General features: G+C 37.1%; 1 protein-coding gene across 1 annotated transcript in view; it reads left to right on the plus strand.

Annotated features, from left to right (window-relative positions):
* Positions 1–2,468: 2,468 nt before the first annotated feature.
* Positions 2,469–15,074, plus strand: part of LOC130219316 (AP-3 complex subunit beta-2) — an 83,208-nt gene continuing 70,602 nt past the window's right edge. Inside the window, exon 1 of the mRNA XM_056451687.1 lies at positions 2,469–2,629. Coding sequence (XP_056307662.1) covers positions 2,523–2,629 — 107 coding nt within the window. The 5' untranslated portion in view covers positions 2,469–2,522. The remainder of the gene's footprint in view (positions 2,630–15,074) is intronic.

Here is a 15,074-nt window from a genome sequence, read left to right on the forward strand (position 1 = left end):
AAAAGACCCTTATAGAAAGCATTTCAGTAGCTTGATAAACAGAGAAAGGTTTGTGTTTGTTTAGTCGGGCTGACGTAAACTTTTGGCCTCAGAAATTCAAACCCAAACACCTACAGCGCAGACTCGCGCCAAGACTCAGGGTTTTATTGGTCTGCTTTCTGTGACGTACTTTTACAGAATGATGTCATATGTTTCTATTTTCGGCCTCTGGCTCTTAGTTATGCACGTTAATTCAATGTATAGACAATAAATATATTGTGTGTAAATTTAATCCATGCAGTACATAAAGGAAGAGTGACTTACGCAACGCTAGGTGAGGTGTGACATGAAGCTCTCCCTGCGGGAAAAAGCGAGTGATGGAGCGCTGCCGCCATCTTGTGGATAATCCTGACAAAATCAAACAAGAAATCGTACAAAATTACTACAAATTGTTATATAAATGTTTTTAAAAATGCATAATGTTGCCATGTAGCCTAATGTTTACATGTGGATTTGGATAAAAACAATTTAAACATGCTAAAGGTCACGCAAAGAACTGACTTTTGATTGGCCCAGAAAACTTTGCTAAAAATCAGAACCATTTTTAGTCTTATGTATATTTCCCTGTAGATAGATTTGAGGAAACACATAGCCTGAATGATTTCTCATATAGTTTTCGGAAACCTAATCAGGTCTTTCACTTGAATTTATATTTTAATTACATTTAATATATGCTAATTTATTCTCAGGAAAAAAAAAAATCAAATGCTGATTTTCCCCCTCTGTTTTAATGCAGTAATTCACTAAACTGTGAAGAACTACAATATAAAATATATTAAAAGATTTTATAATTATAGTTGAGGGCATAAAATATAGTATTTAGGCTATATAGACCATATTTAAAATGTGTAGTAAACAGTTGAATTCACTATTTGAACTTAGTTTTGACTGAATCTTCATTAAATATTTTGCCAAATTCTAAATGATTTTTTGGTGCTTGTTTTAGATGTAAAATACAAAACCGGCTTTAAAAAAAGTTCATAAAGGGCTTTGCTGTTGTTTAGAAGCATCACGATACTTAATTTTTTTTTTAATTAATTTACAATACTAATAAAATAAAAAAAAATACTGAAATTAAATACTTTTTTATATAAGTGCAAAAGATTGAATGCAAACAATATTAATATTTTTTTTCCCTACCGTATCTTACATGTAGGAATCACAGGTCCTCGCTCACACATGCGCGCGTCCCTGGCCCTGTCCGCTTAATCGCCGCGGAGGGGTCACGTGACTCGACCTTTTGAATCCATATAAAAATAATGAAAATTCTTGTAAGGTTATTGTTTTATTTAGCCAAAAGGTAACTTCAATATGCGTTGCTTTTTGGTTATTTTAAAAAGAACCTACGGTTAATATTCATTAATGGTTGTTTTTTAGGTTTTGTTTCTTAATATTTTGTTAGCATTCCTAGAATGTTCCGGGAATAATGAATGGTTAGCTGGGAGTTGATTTTGTTTTTATTTCACCTTATACTTTACCATCTTTTAAATCCTGGCAACTGAGGTCACCTTTCCCCCCATTTACTAGAAAAACAGTGTGAATTAAAAGCCAGGGGTAATGTTGGTTAAGTACAGTCTAAACTGTTTTATATATATTCATATATATGTTATATATGTTTCATATATCTTTTAAAGTTGAAGCTATCTTTTACATTTAAAGCTGTCATTTACTTTTTTCCTGCTACATCTCCATTATATCTCTAGTTGAAACTTCACATAGTATAACCGTTTGGAACCAATAAAGTTCTGTTAACATTATTCATCGGTTCTTCTTTTTTTATAACAAAAAAAATGTAACCTTCGTTTTTTTCATCGTATCTTGCAGGTAAGAATCAGTGTAGAGGTGCTCGCGCACGCATGCGCGCTCCACGTCCCTGTCCGTTTCAGCACCGCGTAACGGGTCACGTGACTGAGTCTTCGCGCCAGCTTGTTTAAACCAAATGTTCTCTAATGGTTGTTTTTTCTACTTTTTCATTTTTAACAATTTGCTTGCGTTCCCAGAATGATAAATGGTTAGCTGGAAGGAGTCTTTATTTCACATTATGTACTTTAGAGGCTAATTTTAAATCCACAGTTTACCAAGTAAAAAGGTTGTTTACGGAAAAAGGGACCTTCAATCAAGATTTAAAATATGTAATTTTGGTTACGTGATGTAAACTGTTTTATATATTTTACATTTGAAACTGTCATCTAGGCTACATCTTTTTTCTTTGTCCGGCCATCTCAACATGACTAGTTGATTTTTCACACAGTAACCCTGGGTTAACGTCTGGAACCAAGTAAATGTTCTGGTAACATTCTTCATCGATACTTGTTTTTATATTAAAAAAAAAGTTAACCTTCATTTTTTCACCGTATCTTGCAGGTAGGAATCAGTGCTCGCTCACGCATGCGCGCGCCCAGGCCCTGTCCGCTTCAGCACCGTGTAACGGGTCACGTGACTCAGTCTCCGCTCGCCGCCGCTCCGCATCATCAGCAGCAGAGATGTCCGCGAGCTCCGCGTTCAGCGATGAGAAAGGAGGCTCTTCCAGCGAGCCCGAGTACGGCCACGACCCGGCCAGCGGGGGCATCTTCTCCTCCGACTATAAAAGGTAAGACACGCCGAGTCAGTGCGCCCGGTGAACGCTCGCCTCCGGGAGCGGCCCACCGGAGCGTTTACCGTCAGAAAATCTCAGACGGGATAAGGGGCGCATGCGCGGATGAACGAGTGAATGCTGTGGAAAAACAAAGAGATGATAAACACGATGAAAGGTTGTGATGAATTCGTGTGAACGGAGTGTGTGCAGGTGTGTGTTTATCGTGTGTTCGTGCTTCAGCACCGGTTGGTGGACAGCGCTCCGGTCCTATATGATGACTTCTGTGCTGTTTAACACCTGCTTCAGTCGTTTATTAGCTGAAATTATATGTCTTTATCGTTAATAGCGATTTGCAGTGATTTATCGTTGTTTTATAATTACAAATATAGCCCTGTGATCTTTATCTCTCGCTATCCAGTCTTCAGAATTGCTAGCATTATGCTTACTAGCACAGCTACCTCTATTTGCTAACACTGGGTCAACCTTTTTTTAACCAAACATGAACGTTCTTGTAACATTCTTCTGGTTTTCTTTAGCCAAAAAGTACCTTCAATACATTGCTTTTTGATTATTATATCTTAAAGTAAAGCTACGTTAAATGTTCTCCAATGGTTGTTTTTCTGTTTTGGTTCCTAACATTTGCTAGCATTCCCATTTGCTAGCATTCCCAGAACATTCCAGGAATGATAAATTGTTAGTTTTTGTCTTTATTTCACATTTATACTTGTTATACCAACCACTCCATTAAAATAACTACTGGATTTTTAACATGCTAACCCCGGGTTAGTGGTTTTTGAAACTAAATAACAATCTAAAGGGAGCCTATAATGCTTTTAATGTTTACAACTGTAAATTAACATTCCCAGAACGCTCAGGGAATTTAAAAAATGAGTCTGAGAGTTGTTTAATTCATTGTGCTTTATTCTGGGTTTTTAATTCATGCTGTTTATCTTCGGCACTCAATATAAGTAATCACAAAATTACATGCTGTTTAACAGGGATAAAAGTGACCTTAATGTAACGGAGGCCAGCTAGTCATGGCTGTGCATGTAAACCCCACTCCTTTGACCTCTAAAGGTGCTCTAGCGACAGACGCTAGAGGCCATGGTCTTTAGCCTCCTTGGTAGAGCACCAGACTCCAATGCCGGAAGGTCGCCGTTTGATCCCAGCTCGGAGCGGGTTGGGTGGCGTAGGACCGGCTGGGTTACATTGGTGCCGTGACCCGGATGGGAGTGAGGTTTATGGGGGTGAGTGTAACGGAGGCCAGCTAGTAAGTGCTGTGCAGGTAAACCTCACTCCTCTGACCTCTAAAGGTGCTCTAGTGACAGACACTAGAGGCTATGGTCTTTAGCCTCCTTGGTAGAGCACCCGACTCCAATGCGGAAAGTCGCCAGTTCGAATCCAGCTTGGAGCAGGTTGGGTGGCGTAGGACCGGCAGGGTTACATTAAGTTTAACCTATTTTTCTTCTACTTTTATGTATATCTGAGGTTGTTTTCATTGAAGTAGATATCTACAGTACATCAAGTTCTTCCTTCACTCTCATTCCGTGTCTATCTCTTGTAAGGATGTGAAGATTAAATCTAAGAGATGGCTATCATTGTTGCCAGATGCTCATTCTCTGTCTGTGGCTTTATTTATAGCGCTTTAGATCAGTGTGATGTGTGAAGAATTTCAAGGCTCTGTCTGTTTTTGCTCTACTCTCCCTGTAGCTAATGGTTTCAGACTTTATTTATTTAAATTGTGATCCTAAAATCATTGTCATTTAAAATGTGTTTTTGGAAGCTTGGATCCAGTGTTGATCAATAACTAAAATTAATTTAATGTAAAATAATTAACAATGTATATTATATATGTAACAGAGGCCAGCTAGCGAAGAGCTATGCAGCCTCAAAAGGTGCTCTAGTGACAGACACTATAGAGGTCATGGTCTTTAGCCTCCTTATCAGAGCAACCGACTCCCATACAATGAATCGCCAGTTAGATCCCAGCTCAAACCGGGTTGGGTGCAGTAGGACTGGTAGGTTACAAATGGGGGCTCGTCCGGGACGGGAGTGAGGTTTAGGAGAGTGACTGTAACGGAGGCCAGCTAGTGAAGTGCTATGCAGGTAAACCTCACTCCTCTGAACTCAAAAGGTGCTCTACCGACAGACACTATAGAGGCCATGGTCTTTAGCTTCCTTGTTAGAGCAACCGACTCCCATAGAATGACTTGCCAGTTCAATCTCAGCTCAGACCGGGTTGGGTGCGGTAGGACCAGTGGGTTACATATATTTTAAAAATTATGTTTAAATTAAAATACCAAAATTACTATAATTGTAAAACTGCTAAATGGAAATGCATACGTAATGCCAGAATAGCACTTTTTAAATTAAATCTGGCTTTTTACTCAATCATTTAGTTTTTTTCCCTCTCAAACACTAGAGGGAGCCAAACACACACTTATTTTCACATCCTTTTTCTGTAACTTCAGTCAGAAGACTCACTCATTCTGTCAACAAACTTGACTTTACTACTGGTTTACTCCTTAGTGCTGGAAATAGTGTTTGAACTGAAATACTAATTATTCAAAATGTTAAAATGACTTTTATCATCACTTTTGATCAATTTAATGCTGACTAAATAAAATATCTTAAATCTCTGTGACCAAAAAAATAAATAAAGCAAAAATTACATTGACTCCAAGCTCATGAATGTGTTAGTGGATGTGGTAAAAATTAAAGTGAAATAAAAAAATCAGACTCAAATTTTACACAGCAGAGATTTCGGTGGTGATACAGCATTAACTCCACCAGGTGGCACTGTAATATCACAATTGATGTTTTAAGAAGCAAAGAGGCTTATTGGTGAAAGACAAAAGTTTATAATATCATTAAAAGGTTTATAATATAATTTTTTATTCTGTTTTAATGTAACAACAGTGTGAAAAGAATTTATTTATTTATTAGTGTGTAAATTTAGAAAAACTGTAACTTCCTCATCTGAAACGTTTATTTTCTGATGATTTAATCATGGCCATATGGGCCAAAAACTGTAACCAATAATATAATTATCTAGGGGGGGGGGGGGGGGTATGTGGGGCTGCGCAAGTAGACTACAGGATGGAAGGACAAAAAAAATTTTTTTTTTTTTGTAAATTTATGATCTTTGTTCGGATTCATCGGCATACCTGTCAACCCTCCCGTTTTTCCTGGATTCTCACGTATTTTACAGTTCTATCCCAATATCATCCCATACAGGTATTTTCCCGTATTTCTCCCGTATTTTCAGTCTTTCACTGAAGGGTGGTAATTAAACATTTAAAAGCCGAGCCTACCTATATGCAACCCATAAAGCCGAACCACCAGGGGCCGCCCCTTGCTCTTAAATGTGAATCTGTTCTGTGCTTTTGCTTTGTTTAGGCATGAAAAACACTTTAAAATAAATAAAAAAAAACGGCTGGATTCCCTTTCCTTTTCATTACAGGTGCCGTCTCCCCTTCATATGCAATCCTCAAAACAGTCATATAGCGGTGCGTGACTGTCAGCTGACGCGCCCCATAGTGATAAATTAGACGCTGTTTCCCAAACGGATTCTGTACGCGCTATTTAAAGCAGAGCGAAAGTCTGGGTTTTGGGTGTGTTTGAACAGACATATTCACATAATTAATAATAAAAATATCTAAAGATGACGATCTTGGTGGAGTTTTTTCAAACACAACAAATTTCGTCCTTAATGAGCATAAAAAGTTAGAGCAATTGAAAGCTTTCATTATATCGTTAAATGTGTGCATTTTTAAAGTGACACCTGTTATTTAATGTAATCAAACTTAAAAATCTAAATAAATTAGAGATTCATTCGTTGCTCTTTAATCAGAATGTGTAAGTTATACAGTGAAGAAACGGCTGAGATTTGATTGCTTGATTCTATTTCCTTATAATAGCTATTAACTTTAATAAGCTGAATTGTTTGCTAATGTATTTGCTGCTAATGTATACTATTAAATTTTTCTTTTGTAAATAATAATAATAAAACATATTACTGACCATTTATCTGTTTATTTACAATGAAAAAGCTCCAAATGAACATATTTAGTAATTTTTTTAAGGGGGGTTGGTGGAATCCCTTATTATGGTGGGCATATCCCTTATTTTCTCATCCCAATGTTGACAGGTTTGTTCATCGGATCTATTTTCGCTGCTAAAATAAACTAAAACTTCATTATTTCATCAAAAATATAAGTTTATAAGACTTAATATTATTAACTTGATTGAACTGTCATATGAAATCAGTGTCACATTTTCAATCGTGAGGAGATGGTCAATTGTCAGCTCTCTTAAGGCTGATTTATACTTCTGCATCAAGCGTATGCGTATGCTACGGCGCGGCCTACGCCTACCTCTCAAAAAAATGTAGCAACACGACGCGTAGCGCAAGCTCTGTGATTGGTCGGCTTGGTAGCGCTGATGAGTGTGGGCGGGAACGAGAGCCACGCGAGCCCAATAGAGCGATTGTTTACAAGTGTGGAGTGCCGTGAAGGAGCTCCAGATGGAAAGTTTTGTTTTGTGTTTACCTTATGGTTAACGTTGTTGCACGTCCGCCGGTTCCTGCCTTAAAATGAGCGAGTTTGAGCCACTTGTACATTAAGGAAGCGTTCATGAAAAAACAAAACACCAGCGAAGAAACCCGACACAGAGGAACATAAACACCTCACTGCCAACCAGTGTTGCCAGATGTTGCTGACTGTTTCCAGCCCAAAAGCTCTCGAAAAACCACTGAAAACCAAAAAGCGCCGCCCAACAATTAATAGACTATAATAACCTCGGTGGAGGCTGAGGAGCGGGGGTGGGGGGTGGGGTTGTATCGTGTCGGGAAGGGAGATCACAAGTGTTTCTACACTGTTCTAAGCATATGTATGCGAAGAACAGGGGCTGTGGCATCTCTTTGGGAGTTCAAAACAGGTGTATGAGGGCAGAATGGGGCTGGCGGGCACGCTGTTGCAAACCGCCAAAATTTTCACTACCCGCCTGTCATTTTTTTCCCGCAAAAATAAATTCAAAACCGCCCAATCTGGCAACACTGCTGCCAACTAGCGTTTTCTTTGTTGCAGAAGTATAAATGCACAGTGGGTCACGCCGATTACTTGACGCAGAAGTAGGTATGTGATGTATGTTGCTGAACTGTATTCAAATGTTGTAAATATAAAAACACCACATTTTTCAAATGTAACTGCAGTGTGTAAATATAGTTTATTTGTGTGTGCTGCGCTCATAAACTAGCTTGGGGGGGGCTAGCTTGCAAAAGGTTGAGAATCCCTGTTGTAATATATTTTATTTCCCACTTTACATTCAAGTTTCTCTCAAAAAAATGTCACAATATATACATTGAATGCTTTTCTCTTTTGATGATGTAATCAAGGCCATAGGGGCGGAGTCAAAACAGTAACCAATCACAAATTTGATCTCCCAACTTAGTTTCTTTCATAAATATGTCCTCATACGAACATGAAAGGCACTGTAAATGTGTCTTATTTGTTGTGAATGATGCAGAAATATGACAGCGGCTGGCATAAATATTTCCTCTCTCTGCATCTCATCATTTTCTGTGTTTTTGGCTGGGTTGTCACAGATCCCTGACACTGTTGCGCTGCAGGACTCATCAGTATATGTGTGTGTGTGTTATTGCAGTTCGACTGGTTCCACGGTAAACATGAGGACTAGCGATCCTCACATGCTGTTGCTGTTGGCAACACGTCTCTCTGATGTGCTACTGTACAGCTCTCTGTTAACAGCTGAATTAACAGAGAAGCAGAGACGCTAATCTATAGAGAGTCACGCTCAAATATTCATGAGGCTGCTGGAGATCAGACACACTCTGTATGTGACTTTAGAGAGATTCGGAGTTTCTGACGCATGAAAATGTCTCTGTAGAGGTCAGTGGCTTTTAGCACTGCGCTGTGAATTCTGCGTCTGTCTGTGAATTTGTTGTTTTTTTTCTCTCTGTGGCTCAGAAATGCCACGTTGGATGCTGGCAGTATGAATCTGATCAAATGAATCAAACAGGATCATTCGGTTTGATGAATTGAACTGTGTGGCTCAGTGGCTCAGATACTGTAACCTCACAGCAAGAAGGTCGCTGGTTCGAGTCCCAGCTGGGCCAGTTGGCATTTCTGTGTGGAGTTTGGGTGTTTCCCAGTACTGGGTTGCGTCTGGAAGGGCATACACTGCATAAAACATATGCTGGAATAGTTGGTGATTCATTCCGCTGTGGCGACCCCTGATAAATAAGAGACTAAACCAAAGGAAAATGATTCAATGAATGAATTGAACTGTAAATACATTTGACTGAAGAATTTGACTAAAGTATACTGATTCATATGAATCAAACTGTGTCCGGTATAATGAAACAGAATAATTTTAATCGAAATGAATAGCACACTGTGACCATGAATGAAATTGAATCAGATGATTCAAATGAATCAAACTGTGTCAAACAAAATTAATTGAATCGCTTCAATCAAAATGGATTGGAGAGAATGAAACTGAATCAAACTGAGTCAGATGGATTCAAATGAATCAAACTGTGTCGTATAATTAATTAAATCACTTCAGTCAAAATGCATCAGAGAGAATGAAACTGAATCAAGCTGAATCAGATAGATACAAATGAATCACGCTGTATCAAATGGAATGAAAGTGAAAAGATCTCGCTCTGATTGAAATAAACCAAACTGCCATGCAGAATGAACTGAATCATATTAATGAAATTGAACTGGAGAATAAGAAACTTACTTGAAATGATTCAAACTGTGTCATACATAATAATTGAATCACTTCAATCAAAATGCATTGGAGAGAATGAAACTGAATCAAACTAATTCAGATGGATTCAAATGAATCAAACTGTATCAAATGGAATGAAAGTGAAAAGAACTCGCTCTGATTGAAATCAAACCAAACTGCCATACGGAATGAACTGAATCATTTTAATGAAACTGAACTGGAGAAAAAGGAACTCAATAAGTTGATTCAAATGAATCAAACTGTATCAAACAGAATGAACACGAAAAGAACTCAGTCTGATTTAAATTATAATAGACTTTCATATTGAATGAACTGAATCGTTTTAATGAACTAGACAAAACTTCATCAGGTAGATTTAAATGAATCAAACTGATTTTAATCGGATTATTTGAAATACACATGCTTTGATTCATACAGATTAATTTGACTCAAGCTATCACACAGGTTGACATTAATCATATAGTCATGCATTTTGAATGAGACATACAATCTGAATCAAACTGCAGCAGAGGAATTCAAGTGAATCAAACAGAATGAAAGCAAATTAAATAATATCACTGATTTCTATTGAATAGAATGACAGTAAACTGAATTGATTCATACTATAATTAAATTGAATAAAACTCATACGTATTGAGACAAAGTAAATTCTGGCTAGCAAAATTAACTGAGCTGATCTGATGAAATTGCATCAGACAATAAAAGAAATAAATCAGAATGATCAGTGAATGAAACAGTTGTTAAATGCTATATTTGGCATACATTCCTAGTGTACTTCTTTATGGTTTCGTCATGATTTATGGCCTACTTTAAAAAAATAGCATGTGTAGAATATTATGCATTAGTAAAACAATAGCATGCAACATTGTTGTCACATGACTTTACATTCAGCAAGTGAAGAGGATTTGCATTTTAACAATGGTTATTCCATATTTTCAAGCTAGTTTTGTGTAATATAAACAGTTTTAGATTATTAGCCCTCATGATTAACCCAAATGATCTTTAACAGAGCAAGGAATTTTTCACAGTATTTCCTATAATATTTTTTCTTCTGGAGAAAGTCTTTTTTATTTTATTTCAGCTAGAATGAAAGCAGTTTTAATAATTTTTAAAACAATTTTAAGGTCAATATTATTAGCCCCTTTAAGCCATATTTGTTTTCGATAGTCTACAGCAGTATTTCCCAACCCTGTTCCTGAAGGCACACCAACAGTTCACATTTTCAACCTCTCCCTAATCAAACACACCTGAATCAACTTACCATAACATCAGAAGAGACTCCAACACCTGAAGTTAATGGGTCAGAAAAGGGAGACATCCAAAATATGTACTGTTGGTGTGCCTCCAGGAACAGGGTTGGGAAACACTGGTCTACAGAACAAACCATCGTTATACAATAACTTGCCTAATTACCCTAACCTGCCTAATTAACCTAGTTAAGCCTTTAAATGTCACTTTAAGCTGAATTCTAGTCTCTTGAAAAATATCTAGTGAAATATTATTTACTGTCATCATGATAAAAGAAATCAGTTATTAGAATTGAGTTATTAAAACTATTATGCTAAAAATGTGTTAAAAATATCCTATTTCCGTTAAGCAGAAACTGTGGAAAAAATATTCAGGAGGGCTAATAATTCTGACTTTAACTGTTTATCTATTTTAACCTTTGGCAAGTGGATCAGATCGAGAGTCAAACAGAAACAGAAGGCGCCATTGAGATGAATGGGAATCCTGACACATCAGTGTCTCTATTTGTGCTGCTGCGTGTTTTTGATCTAGCATTCAAAAAGGCGAATAATAACACAGTGGTTGTGCATTTTAACATCCCGAGGAGGGGGGGATTTTCCAGCGACAGGCTTTTCTCTGAGCAGCGTTTCTAGCTGAGTCATATCAGAGAGAGGGAGAGGCGGTCGACCCTTGCAGAAAATACGATAGAAAAGAGGACGAGGGACTGAAAAATGTGCCAGAGAGCTGGGAAAGAGCGATGGTGTGAATGAAAGGAGAGAAGGGGGGAGTGGGCGTGGCTTGTATGCAGTGGGCGGGGCTTAGCTCTGCTCAGCCATCAGAGCAGTGTGTGCTCCATCAGTCGGCTCTGAGCAGCAGGAAGAAAACGGCTTTTTCTGCTCCTCACGCGGAAAGATAATACAGACGCAGAGCTGTTTGATGGAAACAGCTCAAGGCCAGACCTCAGGATTCAGTACAACAGGCTGATACACGCTTTGTTTTGGCGTACTGCTGCTTTTGATACGGATTCTACAGGTGTGTGTGGGAGTTAGGATCATCTACAGGTGTGTTTACCTGCCTCAGGGATCTACCGAGCCATGACCACCATGCAGAAGTTGCTCCAGCTGCCGGTGAACGCGGTGAATATCGTGAAGAGCGTACAGGGGGTCGCTCAGGGTCAAGAGGAGGCCCTCAGCCCGGTGCTGACCCCCGATAGTGGCCCGCAGAACTGGTACAGCGCAGTTCAGCCTGAAGAACTCAGACATTTGAGATCCAGCGGGTTCGGTGGAGGGGGAGGGGGGGAGGGGTCTGAGGATCGGCCCGCCCAGGAGGAGGGGCTCACCAGCGTACAATCGCAACCTTTACGGTACGACAGAACGCACGTGTGATGTGATGAACTGCAAATGTTAATGATTGTTTTTAATGACGTGATTAAAAAAACAATTAATAATTAATCAATTAAATTTAAATAATTAAAAAATGTACATTAAAATAGATAAAATTAGTACACGTTGAATTACTTAGTTATATCGTTGTTGTATAAAGTTGTAAATTACAATGAATAGCACTGTATAGCTGTACAATAAATTTAAATGCATGTTAACCAAATTTCACTTCATACGAATTATATGTGTAATAAAATTTACAACATTTCATTTAATTAATTATACTATTTAATTAGGTAGTAAATGATTGTAATTGAAATGCGTAATATAATTGTAACTAAAATGAATATATTTCTGGGTCTTCCGGCTATGGAGTAAGGTGCGTAGAAGAAGGGCTCCCGATCTACATTGTTTAATTAAACCTGTTGCACGCTAAATATCTTCAGTTACCGTTAATTGATTAGTTTAGAACATTCTCAACCAAAATATGAGAATTCCAAGCTGAAGCAAAGCTCATTCTTCAGTTCCACCAACAACAAAATCTACAGCTAGCATCGCAGGCAAGTTAGCAGTCATGGCTGCCACCTCCAATGTGGAAAAACAAGTCACGACAGAAACTTTCGAATCCGTATATCTATAGACCTGTTGATTTTTGAAGTAACTAAACAGCGTGTTAGTATATATATATATATATATATATATATATATATATATATATATATATATATATATATACAGTTGAAGTCAGAATTATTAGCCCTCCTTTTGAATTTTTTTACACAGAACAGAGCAAGGAAATTTTCACAGTATGTCTGATAATATTTTTTCTTCTGGAGAAAGTATTTTTTATTTTGTTTCAGCTAGAATAAAAGCAGTTTTTAATGTTTTAATAACCATTTTAAGGACAAAATTATTAGTCCCTTTAAGCTATATTTTTTTCGATAGTCTACAGAACAAACCATCATTATACAATAACTTGCCTAATTACCCTAACCTGCCTAGTTACCCTAATTAGTAAAGCGTTTAAATGTCACTTTAAGCTGTATAGAAGTGTCTTGAATAATCTAGTCAAATAATATTTACTGTCATGGAAAGATAAAATAAATCAGTTATAAGAAACGAGTTATTAAAGCTATTATATATATATAACAAATAATTTAATTCATCTATATGCTGTTTATGTAAATATATGCATGTCATTTACCATTATGCAGATATATTTAGATTAAATATAAAATAAATTATAGGGTATTTTAATTTGAAAACTCCTATACGCTAAATAAATTGATTTCATGTTAATCATTAATTAATATATAATTTAATATAATATATTGTTAAATATATGCATTTATTTTAAGTAATACATATATATAATTGCATTAAAGAACTATATTTAAACATTTGAATCTTTAACTACATATAAAAACAGGTGTACATTTATTTAAAAAATATTATGAACAGATATATAATAATGCACATTAGATATAATTTTGATTAAAATATTTTAATTTATATTAAGCTTATATCATTAAAATGTGACTGGACTTATTTTTGATTTCAGACATTTGAGGACAGTTTTACACATTATTGAAGCCCCTTTAAAGATATTGCTATTATATACTGATATTAGTGTTTTTCTGCTCTTCTGTATCTCCTCTGCATGTTTTTATACACTCTTAAGTTTATAATAGTCTGCTGTGCACCTGCTTGTACAATGACACAAGAAAAATACGGTAGATTTTCTTGGAGATCTTTCTCCACACCTGATCCAGAAGACTCTTAACTCAGAGTTTGTGTCTTGAGCTCCTCAACAGGCTGTAATAGAGAGACTGAAACCCTGTGGAGTGTTGAATTATGAATAACTTTAATAATATGGAGCTGAAAGAGTCTCATGCATGAAGAAAGAGAGACGATAGGAGATATATTGCAAATCGGATTCTCTGCAGGGACACCATATTGCATTATGGCTATATGAAATGGCTTTTTTTTCTTAGTTAAATGTTCCTCTCATGGAGATTTGGAAAGACAAGGCTTTGCTTTGTGCTACTGGATATGTTTTACATGCTCTTGTGTTGTTGCTGTGACTTTAATAAGCATCAAATTTCCTTTAAATGGTTTTACATTTAGACTTTTTATAGCAACAGCAACAGTATGAAGAGATAATTGATGATGAGCTGTTGAATTATTCGACAATAATAGACACCAGTGGTGCAGTAGGTAGTGCTCACAGCAAAAAGGTCGCTGGTTCGAGCCTCAGCTGGGTCAGTTGGCATTTCTGTGTGGAGTTTGCATGTCCTCCCTGCGTTTGCATGGGTTTCCTCCAGGTGCTCCGGTTTCCCCCACAAGTCCAAAGACATGTGGTATAGGTGAATTAGGTATGAGTGTGAGTTGGGTGAATGAGTGTGAGTGAGTGAGTGTGTATGGATGTTTCCCAGAGATGGGTTGCGGCTGGAAGGGCATCCGCTGAATAAACTGTGCTTGATAAGTTGGTGGTTCATTCCGCTGTGGCGACTCGGGATTAATAAAGGGACTAAGCCGAAAAGAAAATGAATGAATGAATAATACACACCTCAAGATACCTCATGTAGAAATTTGATATATATGACTAATTTTGCAATTTACATATACGTTGATTCATTCATGTTCAGATTTCACATATATAAAATAAGTCATATATGCATCATAGACTTTAAACTGATGCAAAGATTTTTGTTTACAGTTTTTTTCAACCATTGGAATTACAAATATGTTCAAGTGTTTTATATGGTTGCCGAGAGAGCTTAACGCACTGCAATTTAAGAAAACGCACTAGCCGGGACGCCACTAGCTTGCATGGTTCGGGATCTATAGAGCTGCGCATCGTTGGATTTGCTCTTCAGTATTTGGACTCTCAGTAGTGATTATTAATCCACACTGAACTGAGCTCAACTGAACTGAACTTAAACACTACAAACTGAACTACACTGTTCCTATTTACTATGACCTTTTATGTGAAGCTGCTATGACACAATCTACATTGTATAAGCACTATACAAATAAAGGTCAATTGAATTGAATTGAATAGAAAAGAA

The sequence above is a fragment of the Danio aesculapii genome, chromosome 25 (assembly GCF_903798145.1).
Source record: "Danio aesculapii chromosome 25, fDanAes4.1, whole genome shotgun sequence".
Taxonomy (NCBI): Eukaryota; Metazoa; Chordata; class Actinopteri; order Cypriniformes; family Danionidae; genus Danio; species Danio aesculapii.